At 48.2% G+C, this 14,056-nt stretch overlaps 1 protein-coding gene across 3 annotated transcripts in view; it reads left to right on the top strand.

Annotated features, from left to right (window-relative positions):
- The window catches only part of EVC2 (EvC ciliary complex subunit 2), a 144,782-nt gene that overhangs the window by 96,039 nt on the left and 34,687 nt on the right, over positions 1-14,056 (top strand). For all 3 annotated transcript variants that reach the window (XM_059923345.1, XM_059923346.1, XM_059923347.1), the window contains exons 15-16: positions 1,291-1,495; positions 5,089-5,211. In XM_059923345.1, the coding sequence (XP_059779328.1) occupies positions 1,291-1,495; positions 5,089-5,211 (328 nt within the window). The remainder of the gene's footprint in view (positions 1-1,290; positions 1,496-5,088; positions 5,212-14,056) is intronic.

Genomic DNA, 14,056 nt, shown 5'->3' with positions numbered 1-14,056 from the left:
CCACGAGAGAACTTTCTAGGTGAGCTGAAGTCCCGCAGGCCCACATGAAGATTTTTTGAGTGATCAATGAACAGACACATGTTGCCCAAAGCAGGACAGAAGAGATGGCCTCCCCCCAGATGCTGTCTCCGGGGTCAGGGAGGGCGTTCTGTCCAGAAGTCCCAGCAGACCTCCTCTTCCATCTCATTGGCCAGACTGGATCCCCAGAGGTGGGAAAGAGAGCTTGTGGCCATTCTCCCCTGTAGAGTGGCTGTAGGCCTTGCCTGGGAGGAAGAGGAGGACATTCCTTAACTTCCTCATTTGTAAATTGAGGACTGAGTCGCCGAAGGATTAGTGAGGGTGCAGGTAAATGTTTCCTGGGGCTGGCATAATAAAGCACCACAGACCAGGGGCTTTAAAACAACAAAAATGTATTGTCTCCCAGTTCTGGAGGCCAGAAGTCCAAATCAAGGTGTTGGCAGGGTCATGCTCTGTCTGAAGGCTCCAGGAGAGAATCTGATCCCCACCTTTCTCTTAGCTTCTGGTGTTGCTACAGTCCTCAGCACTTGTTGGCTTGTAGACCCATCATCACATGGCCTCCTTGTGTGTGTGTCTTCTCTTCTTTGAAGGACACCAGTCATATTGGATTAAGGGTACACCCTACTGCAATATGACCCCATCTTAACTTACTTCTAAACTGCCTCTGCAAAGACCCTATTTCCAAATATGATCCCATTCAGAGGTACCAGGGGTTAGGACTTGAACATATTTTTTGGGAGGACACAGTCAGCCCCTAACGGTAAATCACTCTGCATGGTTTCCAGCACGGAATAGGTTTTCCCTAAATGAGAGCTGTCACTCATCATCCTATAAAGACCCAGCACAAGGCCCCCCTTCCCCACGACCTGCCGAGTTGGGCATCTCTCCTCTGGGCTGCTGGTCCCTACTTACAGTCTGCTGCTGACCAGGCTCGGTGGACAGTTCTTTGTTTTCATGTCTGTTCTAAACGGAGACAGGTTCTCTTCAAGGTCATGAGCGCCAGGACGCCTGTTGCCTCCTCACAGACATGCTCACAGGCTTGTCTCATGCAACTCTGAATTCTTAGCCCCGATATGATGTTGTGTCCATCATGACACACATTAGGTGCTCAAGAAATCCTTGTGGAGTGAATGCCCGATTAAGGAGATGGTGTTTTTTTTCCAGACGTGGATTTGACTAGTGGAGTTTGAGCTTTGAATTTACACTTTCCCCCCAGCACAGCCCGCACTGTCTTCTCTCCACGAGAACATATCACTGTTCTTCCTTTTCCAGGAAGCTCTGGTCCTCTGCCTTCTCCCTGTCCGAAGGGGAGCTGCTTGGGATGAGGCAGGAAGTTCACGGCTGCTTTGCTCAGATGGACAGGAGCTTGGCCCTTCCCAAAATCCGGGCCCGAGTCCTGCTGCAGCAATTTCAAACCACGTGGCGAGAAGCAGAGTTCCTGAAATTGGACCAGGCACTGGCCGCCCCTGAGCTGCAGGTAGGATGGGCATCTCGGGGCCTCGTGGGTGCAGAAGCGGGGTCTCCTCTGGCGGTTGATACTGTAGGATCTGGCTCCGCCACCCACCCTCAGCTCATCTCCCACCCTCTCCTCTCTGGCCCTGTTGGCATCAGCTGTTCCTGGAAGCACCTTAAGTTCTGTGGTGGACACACTGGTACCTGAGCTTTGCACTGTCCACCAGTGGCCCTGAGTCTCTGCCACTCACGGCTCACAGCTGCGCCCCTCTCCTGACCATTCCCCTCAGCGATGGGAGCCACCTGCCCTGAAAGGTGACTCTTCCTCCTGCCCCCTCCCTTGGCCACAGCCAGTGACCCACTCAGAGTACTTCTGCATGTGGCACAAGGAGGGTGCTCAGCTCAGGTGGGAAAGGGCATCTCTCTCCCGGGGCCTCGTACGGTGATGAGTGACAGAGGCCTGTGGTGAGCACGTGTTATGTGCCACAGAGGAGGCAACTCTTGGGTGCAGGGTTTACTCTGGAGCCCCTTATGGACCAGTCAAGGCCAGACCCTACCTGCGACCTCCACCGTGTGTGGCCCTTTCCCCCTCCTGTCCTGGTTCCCTCACCCCCCATGCCTTGCTCAGAGGTCCTCTCTCAGGAAACTGCATGTACCCCAGTCCCTGTCTCTGGCTCTGCCTCTGGGGAATCCCACCTGAGACAAGGCCTTTGAACCTGCTGTTTCCTCTGCCCAGAACATCACAGGGCCAGCTCCTTATGGTCTCTTCACATCTCAGTTCAAATGTCACCTGCAGAGAGGTCTTCCCTGGGCACTATCCAAGATCACCACTTTCCCAGGCATCCTTTATCACATGCTGCGTTCCCGCTTCTTCAGAGAATTGATTGCTATCTGCAATGTCCTGGTTTCTCGACTTACTCACAGTCTGTGCTCCCACTACCAACAAGCTCCCTGTTTGTAGTTCCCGTTCAGCACTCCATCCCAGCACCTAGAAGGTGCCTGGTGCATAATAGGTGTGCAATAAATTTTATTGACTGAACCAACCAACCACCAGATGTGGGCGGAATGCGGGGACTTCCCTTGAGTTGATATTATGTTGAGATTGAAAACATTTCGAATCACTTACACTTCCAGTAGCTCATCTGTGATTCACAGCAGGGCCAGGAGGTAGATATTTTGTCCCCATTCTACAGATGAAAGCACCGACCAGCAGAGGAAAAGTGAATTGACCGACATAGCAGGAAGTGGAAGGACTGGTCTTGGAGCTGGTGCTTTCTGACTTTAAACCTACTGCTTCTCCTTGAGGAGAAAACAAAATTCAGGCACATCCTTGGTGCTCTCTGCCCAGCTATAAGTTCTACCGTGATCTCAAGGCCCGCTGTGGTCTGACCCCTGACCAGTCATGTGCTGGTAAACTGACTCATTGGGGGTGCAGAGTTCCTGATTTGTAGCATTTGCCTATTCCCCTGGTGTAAATACTCCTTCCAAGGCCAGTTTCAGGCTACCGACTTGACATCACGGTGCGTGGGGCTGGGAGGGATGCACACGATCTGCCCCACCCCCGCCCCACTCTGGCTTCCCCCCCTTCCAGTGCCAGACCTTGCTCTGGGCTTCAGGGTCTCACCCACCAGCCTAGCTCTGTTCCTAAGAGGGGTTGACCCCCAATTTCCTCTTTTTGGTATTATCACCTTAGATCAGGAGATAAAAACTATAGTTCACTCATGGGATTAGCTGAGCCCAGCCTGAGTTTTTAAAGACATTGGGTGCAGGAGTCAGGAAGCTCACCATCTAGTTCTTAGGGCTCCCATGATGTGGCTGAGGCCGACAATTCTGTTCCGGCCTCAGTCTCCACCTCTGTCAAATGGGGGTCTCTGAACTCAGTGAATTACTGTGTACGTGCTTGCTTCCTCTGAGTGCTCTGGGGCAGGCCCTGAGGACATGGGGGTCTTCTGTTGCATTATCACCATGGCCATAGGAGCCGGGTCAGAGTCTGGTGGGCAGGCCTGAGTCCAGGTCTAGAGCAGGCTCTGGGAGATCATGACAGTGAAAGAGTGGAGGAAGGGTGGGTATGTGAGCTGGGAAGGGAGGAGGACTGGCCCTCATGGGGAGTGACCACCAGCTACGTATTGCACTGAGCATCTTAGATGTGGTGTGTGTTGTGTTGGTCATGCTACATTATGCTGTACTGCGTGGTGTTATGTTTTGCTATGTTATGTCATGTCTTATTGTTATATTCTCATTTATGCTACATTCTGTTACGGCATGTTGTTAGGTTCTATCGTGTTGTATTACAGTATGCTGTATTGTTATATTTTTCTGTTTATTATGTTAGATTATGTTACATTTATGTTCCATTGTGTTATGTTCTTGCAGTAATCCTATGAGGTAGGTATTATTAGCTCCATTTTACAGGTCTGGAAACTGAGGCTCACAGACTGTAGCATCTGATACACTCATTCATTCATTCATTCATTCGTTGAATATCAATTTACTGAACACCCACAACCTCTTCTCTTTTTTAATTATTTATTTTATTTATTTATTTTCTGTCTTTTTTTTTTTTTTGGCTGTGTTGGGTCTTCGTTGTGGAAGCGCAGGCTTCTCTTTGTGGCGTGCGGGCTCCCGGGCGCACAGGCTTCAGAGCGCGTGTGTGTGGGCTCTGTAGTTTTTGCGGTACATGGACTTTCTCAATGAGGCGCGTGAGCTCAGTAGTTGTGGTACACAGGCTTTGTTGCCCCACCGTGTGTGAGATCTTAGTTCCCTGACCAGGGATCGAATCTGGGTCCCCTGCATTGGAAGGCAGATTCTTTACCACTGGACCACCAGGGAAGTCCCACACAACCTCTTCTTCGACCCCTCTCACCCTTGCTCTGGGCTTCAGGTCTTCAGGGTCTGGAACCTTCTGTTCCCACATTTTCACACTCCTGACACCTTGTCATGCGGGGCTCAGCTGCAATGTCACTTCTTTACATTTGTGAGAAACTGGTATGTGTGTGTAGGTTGTGCAGACTGTTATTCTAGGAGGATGGTATATGTTAAAGCCCACACGTGATGCCTCCTTGAATGCATGCATACGGATGTCCTCAGCAGCCGTTCACCTCTGCAAACGTGTCCCCATCCGCCTAATGTAAGAAAATAGCCAGCAAGATCATTCCGTCTCCTTGTCTTCATGGCACTCACCAACCCTCTGAGAGTGTCTTGGTCAGTTATTTGTTTTCATGTTTACTGATTTTTTTCCTCCGCTATTTTGTAAGCTTCCCAAGGACAAGGACCTCTTCCGTCCTGTGCCTGCTCACAGAGGCTGACGGGTTGAGGTCCCCCCACTGGAGAGGAGGTGGACGCAGGTGGAGCCGCTCTCTGTCTGACTGCAAAGCTCCGGCCCTGCCCACGAGCATCCCTCTCCTCCCTTTGGCGGGACGAGCTCCCAAAGTATGCCAAGACCGAAGGCCCATGAACGGAGTTCATTCCAGGAGAGTGTTCATCTCTCCTCCCCTCTCTGGCTAAGACAGCTGTGCGGTGCCAAGAGCTGCAGGAGCCTCTCTGGGCTTGGGGAGACCAGGGGCTGCACCAACCTGCCGGCGATCACTTTCTCGCCCATGTTTTCTCCCCTCTCTCCAGCCACAGTCCAAGGCGAGGAAGCCACGCTCCAAGAGCAAAAGCAAGACAGACCTTTTGAAGAAGTGCACTGAAGATAAAATTCAGCTCTTTGAGGAACAGGCTCCCGAAGACCTGGTTGAAAAGGTCAGTGTTCCATGTGTCACTCCTCATAGCACATGGTAGGGCTGGCAGCCGCCCAGTTTAAGGGCGCACAGAGCCCTTGGGGGCTGTGACTGTCCATCTCCACCCAGCACCTGTTTTTTTCTTTTTAACATCTTTATTGGAGCATAATTGCTTTACAGTGGTGTGTTAGTTTCTGCTGTATAACAAAGTGAATCAGCCATATGCATGCATATATCCCCATATCCCCTCCCTCTTGCGTCTCCCTCCCACCCTCCCTATCCCACCCCTCTAGGTGGTCACAAAGCACCGAGCTGATCTCCCTGTGCTATGCGGCTGCTTCCCACTAGCTATCTATTTTACGTTTGGTAGTGTATATATGTCCGTGCCACTCTCTCACTTCGTCCCAGCTTCCCCTTCCTCCTCCCCACAGCACCTGGTTTTTACATTGTGTTCCTGCAGGTGGGACCTGCCCCGCGCCCCCGCCCCTTTTCACCTGGTCCTTCTGCCTGGAACCCTCTTCCTCCACTTCTCCCCCAGGAGGTCTCTCTCTGGTCCCTTCTTCTGGCCTCATCTCTGGTGCTGCCTCCGTGGCCTGTGGTTGCCACCATCCTTGTGCCTGGCTCTGTGCTGAGGGGTTCACTTGTGCTGCTTCACTTCTGTCTCCGCATTTATCTTGCACACCCTCCTCTGTGCCCCACAAGCAACCCAGCCTCCCTCACCAACCCCCTTTTGTTACACTTTTGTTTCTGCGCATACTGCGTATGACCACGGGCTGCTTACCCGTGTCCTTCCCTCTTCCTGGATTTACCTTTCCACCTCTTTTTACCTGAACAAGTGGACTTTGTCCTCAGCTGTCCTAAGGCACTGCCTCTGTCCTCAGGTGTCCCCTCTTCCAAGAAGCCTTCCCGGAACACCCAGTTCTCCCACTTACGCCTCCCCCTGCCAACTTCTTTTCCTGTCCTAGCATATCTCACGCTGTTCCTTCATTCCACTGGGATGCTGAGGAGGCAGCAATGTCCCAGGCATGGTGTTCACGACCGCTGGGGTGGTCCCAGCTCTCAGAGACGCACGTTCTAGACAAAGAGCACTTAAAATGATAGATCGTGATCAGTGCCGATAAAGAAACGAATAAGATGGTGTGATAGTGATGGGGTGGGGGGATGGCGAGGGGGAAGTGGGATCCACTGTAGGTGGGACAGTCAGGTGAGGTCTCTCTGAGGAGGTGACATTTAAGAGTCGACACCGTGTTGTCACTGCCAGGGGCCCGCTGCCTTCCCCAGCAAAGGGCAGACTCCCAGGGGAGTGTGTCAGTGAGTGGAGGTGCAGACCATATTCTAGAGCTGCTGTTTTTGTTCCTACCTTCTGTCCCTCAGGTCCTTTACCTAGTTATTTTAATTTATTTTTTTTTAATGTAAGTGTATTTCTCAGAACACAAATGCGTAATCCAGCAAAGAGCCATAGAACCTGCTCCAGGCAAGGTCATGGCTCCTTCCAGGTGTGTACAGGTTGTTGATGTCTTAAGCGACACAAGAAGTAGCACCCTATTCCCACTTGTGTTCTATATAAAATTGAGACACAAGACAAAGACTAGGTACAGGTGGAAATATCATCTGTCTTACTGTTAAAGGCTAATTCAGAAGATAGAAATTAGCATGAGAGCCAGATGGCTTGCTAAACATCCCAGAATTAAACAGACTCAGTCACCCAATCACAGGTGTCCCTGGGGGGGGGCGGTCCTGGGAGCAGACTTCCTGGAGGAGCAGAAGTGGGGCTCCCAGAGCAGAGCTGAGCCAAGCGTGCCCGGTGGGGTGGATTCCCAGTTCAGCCAGGAAGGGAAGAGGAGAGGGGTGGAGTGAGGCAGGGACCACATGGAGGAACTGGCAGCATGGGGGGTGGGGCAGGGCGTTTCCTCCAATGCACGCTGGTTTGTGACCCACTGTCACACTTAAGGTAGATATTGTCAGAGAAGGAAAAGTGGGGATTTGATTTGGTGGAAAGAATGGGTGGCCTGAGCCATGGCCAAGGACACAATGCAGGTTCAGGGGAGCCCAGAGAGTCTGCAGCCCCATGAAAAGGCTGCTTTGCTGGGGTGCTGGGTCTCCCGAGGGGATGGGGGAACAGACCCGGGGTGGAGGGTCTCAAGTGCCTGTCTGGGAAGATGGGCTGAGTCTCACCAGCGCTGTAGAAGGAGGAGAGGGACAGGATGAAGGATGGGTTGAGAAGGTCCCGAGGTTTCCTGAGCCGGACTCAGCAGCCCACCCACCGTGAGTTCACCTGACCGCACGTGCTTCCCCCATTCTAGCCTGTCTCTCTTTCATTCCATTATGTGCTTTACCCCTTCCGACTTCCTTAAGAAGTAGGAACGGTCCATATCCCTATTTTACAGATGTGGAAACTGAGTCTTCACAGTGAGTTCATCCAGGTTTCTGCAGCCAGGAGGTGGTGGATCCAGCACTTCAAACTAAAACTCTATCTCTTCTTCGTCTTTGACAGGGAATATTCTCACGGAACATGGTTATTTCCCACAGTTGTGTAATGTTGGACGAACGTGCCTTGGCTCCCACATCTGTAAAATCAGGATTGAGACAATGATAACCCACTAGTCACCGGATTTGTGAGGAACAAATGGATTGGAAGGTGCTTTTTAACTTTGGAGTGGGCTCCAGTGCCCATTTCCCCAACAACGGAGCAGCTCATAGGCTACCTAATCCCGGCCTCATGGAGAAAGGCAGCCGAGAGTCATTTGTCAGCTGTGACCTTTTCATGACAGGCCATCTTCACAAATGGCTCTCTCATTGTGGCAAGTGCCAATAAAATAGGCACTCCCCAGTCAGCGGCTTTGATGTTCCTCCTGAAATTGGTCGACTGCATCTCTTAGCATCCGAGTGGCAATTGTTCAGATTTTTTATTTGCAGGGTAATTGCACAGAAATGACAGCCCTTGGGGGGCATGCCAGCAGCTGAGAGTTGTTTGATTGTGCTTTAGGACTGGGAACCCCTTCCAAGCTCATGTAGCTATCAAGATGGAGCAGGGACCTAATGGCCACTGCCCCAAGACCCATTGTTAAGCCCCTGTTTGGCTGGCAGTGTGCTGTCCCCAAAGGGACTGTGGCTTCACAGCTGGGGTTGCAGAGCATGCTGGAAGCACCTGCCAGGTGCCCCCTTTCTTTACTAGAATCTGCATCAGATATCCCTGCAACCCTCAGCCCCAGGTTGATATGTCCCTGGTCTGGACTCTGCCATCTGGAGAGGTTGGGAGAATTGCCCAAGGTCACTCCATCAGTGAGTGGTTGAGCTGGGGCTCCCACAAGGCACGTCTGCTTCCATCACCCATGCCCTTTCCATCATGGTGCTGGGCCCGCAGTGACAGCGAGAAGGCTTCAGCCTCCCAGCAGGGCTGTTTTGTTCTCTTCCCCACGTCCCCTCCCTTTCTTCCACCTTTTTCCTTTTCCTTGCCCTTCTCAGCTTTCCCCTTTCCCTCATTCTCCTTCACTTCCTTCTTTAGAACATTTGGTAGCCTGTTCTCTGGGCCAGGCACTGTTGCAGGATCCTGCCCTTGAGATGTTCACGGTTTTAGGTGAGCAGCCAGTTTGTGCATCGACCGCTTACAAGTTTGCCTCCTGCTTTCACATAGAAGCCACCTGACTATGCTGAGCTTCGCCTTGAATGAGTGGTATGTGACTCATTCAGAAAGACTTGTATGACTGATTCAGGGAGGAAAAGAGAGACAGGCAGAGGGGTGAAAGTGGACTTCCTGCCTGCCCACCGTTTCTGTCCAGCTGATGGGTTGTCAGCTCCGGTCAGAGGCAGCCATCCTGAGTGGCCTGTGTGCACCTGTGACACTCCACAGACATCCCAGTCTTCTGATGGGCTCATTACAAATGCACAGAGGCATGATTTCCAACCTGGAGGACTCTGGAGGGCATGTACATTTTAGAATAAGTTAATCAAGTTCCAAGATAAATTTCTGTTGGATTGAACTAAAATTACAGGTTAATTTGAGAATTGTCTTCCCCTCCAAAAAGGTGGAATGTTTCTTATTTTATGTGGATCTTCTTTTAGGATCTTTAATAGATTTTATATTTGTTTCCATTAAATAGGGTGAACATCCATCTCGATGTGCTTGGGACAGTCCCATTGTCCCCTGTCATCCCCATGTCCCTTCCCGTTAGCTCTTCCTTTTACTCTCAACTTGGGCGATAAATCATAGGGTCACCTTATGCATAAGGTATACATATACATAAGGTCTTATGTATTCTTTGTGATGGTTCCCAGATACATTATAGGTTTAGTTGCAATTGTGAGTTATTACCTATTTTCAATTATGTTTTGGGCTTATTTGATACTGATGTAAAGAAATATTACTTATTTTTATAAGTCTTTCCAGACTCCCTTATTCTATCGCTGGAGCCAGACTGCTGGGTGCAAGTCCCTATCTCTGGCACATTATAGCCTTGTGACCTTGAGCAAGTTACTTAACCACTCTATGCCCTAGCGAACTCATCTTTCAAGTGTGGATGATAGATACACCTACCTCTTAAGATTGTTGTGAGAATATGTCTGTTGATTCTGTTGATTTTTTGCATTTGGTCATAATGTCTACAAATAGTCACAGCTTCGTAGCCTCCTTTCTGATCCTTACACCTCATTTCTTTTTCTTATCAGTGTTTCAATGTCCTTGTCTGCTTATTCCATCATCTCTCTCATTTCCATTGGTTGATTTTTCCCTGGATTATGGATATTTTCCTGCTTCTATGCACGCATGGTAATTTTTGATTGGATAGTAGGCATTGTAGATTTTACATGTTGGGTACAGGATTTTGTATTTTCTTTAATAGTGGAGTTTTTTTTTTTAATTAATTAATTTATTTATTTATTTTTGGCTGTGTTGGGTCTTCGTTTCTGTGCGAGGGCTTTCTCTAGCAGCGGCGAGCGGGGGCCACTCTTCATCGCGGTGCGCGGGCCTCTCACTATCGTGGCCTCTCTTGTTGCGGAGCACAGGCTCCAGACGCGCAGGCTCAGTAGTTGTGGCTCACGGGCCCAGCTGCTCTGCGGCATGTGAGATCTTCCCAGACCAGGGCTCGAACCCGTGTCCCCTGCATTGGCAGGCGGATTCTCAACCACTGCGCCACTAGGGAAGCCCCAGTAGTGGAGTTTTGACGTGTAGGTATGTTATTTTGGATTAATTTTATCCTTTCAAGGCTTGCTTTTAAGCTTTGGTAGGTTGGGTCAAGAGCTGCCTTTAGTCGAGGGCTAATGTATCCCCGCTGCTGAGGCGACACACTTCTGAGGACTCTACCTGATACCTTGTGCGTTTTGGGGTCTTTTCACTCTGGGTAGTGGGAACAGAAACTCTTCCCAGCTCTGTGTGAGCTCCAGCAATGGTTCTGCCTATCATTTCTGGTGGTTCTTTCCCTGGCCTGGCATCGGTTTGTTATTTGGGTTTTTTTCAAGCATGCACAGTATTCAGCCAAAGCCTTGAGGACACTCCTGCAAATCTCTGGATCTCTCTCTCTCTTTCTCTCTCTCTCTCTCTCTCTCTCTCGGCAGCTCCCTCCTCTTTAGGACTCTGCCCCACAAATTCTAGGCACAGGGGCCTCCCAAACTCTGCTTTTGTTTTCTGAAAGTACTGAGCCTGCTGGTCTCTCCCTGGGTTCCCCTAGTACACAATCCTTGTGTGTACTAGGAGCTGCATTCAGGCTGTAAGCTGGGGCAACCGTGGGGCTCACCTTGTCTATTTCCTTTCTCTCAAGTATCCCAGTTCTGTGCTACCTGTTGTCCAACGTCTGAAAACTATTGCATCATGTGATTTGTCTAGTTTTCTAGCTGTGGGAAAGCAAATCTGGTTAAAGAGTAAATTTGTTCCCTGTTCCTCTATCATGGCCAGAAGCAGAACTTTCTAACCTATCCTTTTTTGATTGATTTTTACTTCTAACAGATCTTTAAAAAGAAAAAAAACCTATCCTTCTGTTATTGATTTCTACATTTAGTATGTTTTAGATAGAGAACAAAGTGTATATGATAACAAGTCTTTGGAATGTATTGAGGCTTACCTTGTGGCTTTATTTGTCCTCAGAAAGGCTGAGTATTTTCTGTTAGATATGGAGAAAGGAGCACTAGAGGCAGGGAGGACCCAGGTCATGAGAGGCCTGACAGCTACACTGAGAAGCTCAGACCTTTTGAGGAAAAATTGACAAGATGTAGGCACTTCGTAGAGAATGTTTCACAGGATATATTCATTAGTAGTTCTAGAAGTCACTCTCTGTTGAACAGTCCTCCTCTCCTGACCTCTGCTCTCGTTGGCTCTAGGGGTTGGGGGCCGTGTCTTAGTCTGACCTGTTCTTTTCCTTCTGCTTGTCAGTGTGAGATGGAGGTTAAGGTTGCAATCCCAGCCCCTGTCGAGAGCTGGATTGGTTTCTGGGGACTGAGTGGCCCTGAGGCCAGACACTTCAGCAAGGATAAGGTTCCAGTCTCTTGATACCCACCTCTGTGTTCTGTTAGCAGAATTTTAATTGATGGATCCAGAAACGAAGGCAATACTTCAGTTCATCTTTGGTGCATTCTCTTGATGGTTTTGCGCAAAGTATATATAAATTTCTCATAAATATTCTCTAGGAACATTTAAATATAAATGAAAGTGACGTGACCATATTTTCTGCTCACCCACGATTTCTGGTATTATTTTAATGATGTTGCTCTCCATCTGGGTGGTGTGTCTACCACATAACCGTTCACCCATCCATTATTCATTCACTATTTCCAGGTTTTGCGATATGCCATGCTTGCATACTTCATTAGCAATCCCTCCATCAGGAGTGGAGCTCTTGCAGTGCAATCGACCACGCATCCTAGTGTGTTTCTGCAGCAGCCTCGGCAATTATGCAGAGGTGGCTGGCGCTTCTGTCAGGAACAGCTCTTCACACACCTGTCATTTCAGAAGTGACTAGAGCTGAAGCATGAGAATAATGTGCTCATTTTCAGATGATCTGACAAGAGAGAAAACTGATGGTACAGGTCTTTATAAAGCTTAGAAAAAAAGGCACATTGGAAGGGAATGCATTTGAGGAAGAGGCGAGAAAATCCATTCATCCACCTACCAAGACTGGGAAAGCCTCCAGATGGTTCTCTTCATGTCTACTCTTGCCCCTGTTTTATCCCTTGAGGCGGACTCTGTCAAAGTCATCTCCCTGAAACACCATTTTAAGGAAAGTTTCTTTCTTTTTTTTTATTTTTATCTTATATTGGAGCATAGTTGATTAACAATGCTGTGTTAGTTTCAGGTGTACAGCAAAGTGATTCAGTTATACATATACAGATCTATTCTTTTTCGAATTCTTTTCCCATTTAGGCTATTACAGAACATTGAGCAGAGTTCCTAAGGGAAGCTTCATATTTCCCACTGCTCCCAAACAAAACCCAGATTCCTGAGCGTAACATTCAAGGCCTTACGAACAGTCTTCAGCTTACCTTTCTCATCTTTTATTCTACTTCTACTTTTCACATACCAAAATGTTGCCATGGTTATCTTTGGATAGTTTGAATGTAGTAACATTTTTCTATATTGTCCATTCTAAAATTTACTTTTCATTTGTATCAAACTTACGCATGTATGCATTCTTTTAAAGAGTCATGTAACTCTACAAGTTTTGTGCTGAAAAAAAAAGCACCCCTTGCAGCCACACACATACACATTTTCAAATCCCCAGAGGTAACAACTTTTAATTTTTTTAGTTTTATCTTTTGGTGTTTACCTCCATATCTTTAAATACCATGCTTGTCTTCCCATTTCTTGATTTTGGGTATTATCTATTCACTTTTCTTTATAGAAGATAAGATTTAGCTGTCTTTTTCAACCTGCAGCACATAAGCCCTTCCTGTCCTCCCCCACATTCCATATAGTTAGATCCGTATTTAAGGTTTCTATTATGATTATTTAAAAGTTATTCCCATCTAAGCCATATAAAAACAGACTTATTTTTATTCCTCTGTAACTTTTTGTTTTTTCTGGAGTTATTATTGTTCTTTGGTTTCTTTTTTGTAGTTATCACTAATTCAGTTATGTAGTTATCACTAATTCAATTACTTCTTGATGGATGGCCAAATATCCTATCAGGTCTGTCACACAAGTCATGTCTTCTATTAATTCTGTCTTCTTGAGGACATCTGTCTCTGTACCTCTGGAGAGATGTGCTCCAATCTGGACGTTGCCCTCTATACCTTATGAACAGCTGCCATCTTGAAGTCATGCTACAAATTCACTTCACCCCTCTCTTTCCCGATATGTTCCTTATTTTAATGAAATATAGCCTGTATTAGTTTCCTAGGAAAGGACACATGGGAGATTTAATATTTCAAAGCTTTGCAAGACTGAAGCTGTTTTTACTCTGCCCCCGTACTTGATGAATAGTTTGACCAATCTTGGAATTCTGGGAAATTTCCTTGAATAATTTTTTTTAATAAATTTATTTATTTTATTTTATTTTATTTTTGGCTGCGTTGGGTCTCCGTTGCTGCACGCGGGCTTTTCTCTGGTTGCAGTGAGCGGGGGCTGCTCTTCATTGTGGTGCGCAGGCTTCTCATTGTGGTGGCTTCTCTTGTTGGGACCACAGGCTCTAGGTGTGCGGGCTTCAGTAGTTGTGGCACATGGGCTCAGTAGTTGTGGCTCGTGGGCTCTAGAGCGCAGGCTCAGTAGTTGTGCGCACGGGCTTAGTTGCTCCGTGGCATGTGGGATCTTCCGGGACCAGGGCTCGAACCCGTGTCTCCTGCATTGGCAGGCGGATTCTTAACCACTGAGCCACCAGGGAAGCCCTCCTTGAATAATTTTGATGATTAACTCCCTATCTTTAATCTGTCTTTCTAGATCTCTA

The sequence above is a fragment of the Balaenoptera ricei genome, chromosome 5 (assembly GCF_028023285.1).
Source record: "Balaenoptera ricei isolate mBalRic1 chromosome 5, mBalRic1.hap2, whole genome shotgun sequence".
NCBI lineage: Eukaryota > Metazoa > Chordata > Mammalia > Artiodactyla > Balaenopteridae > Balaenoptera > Balaenoptera ricei.
This window is presented reverse-complemented; position numbering and strand designations above follow the sequence as displayed.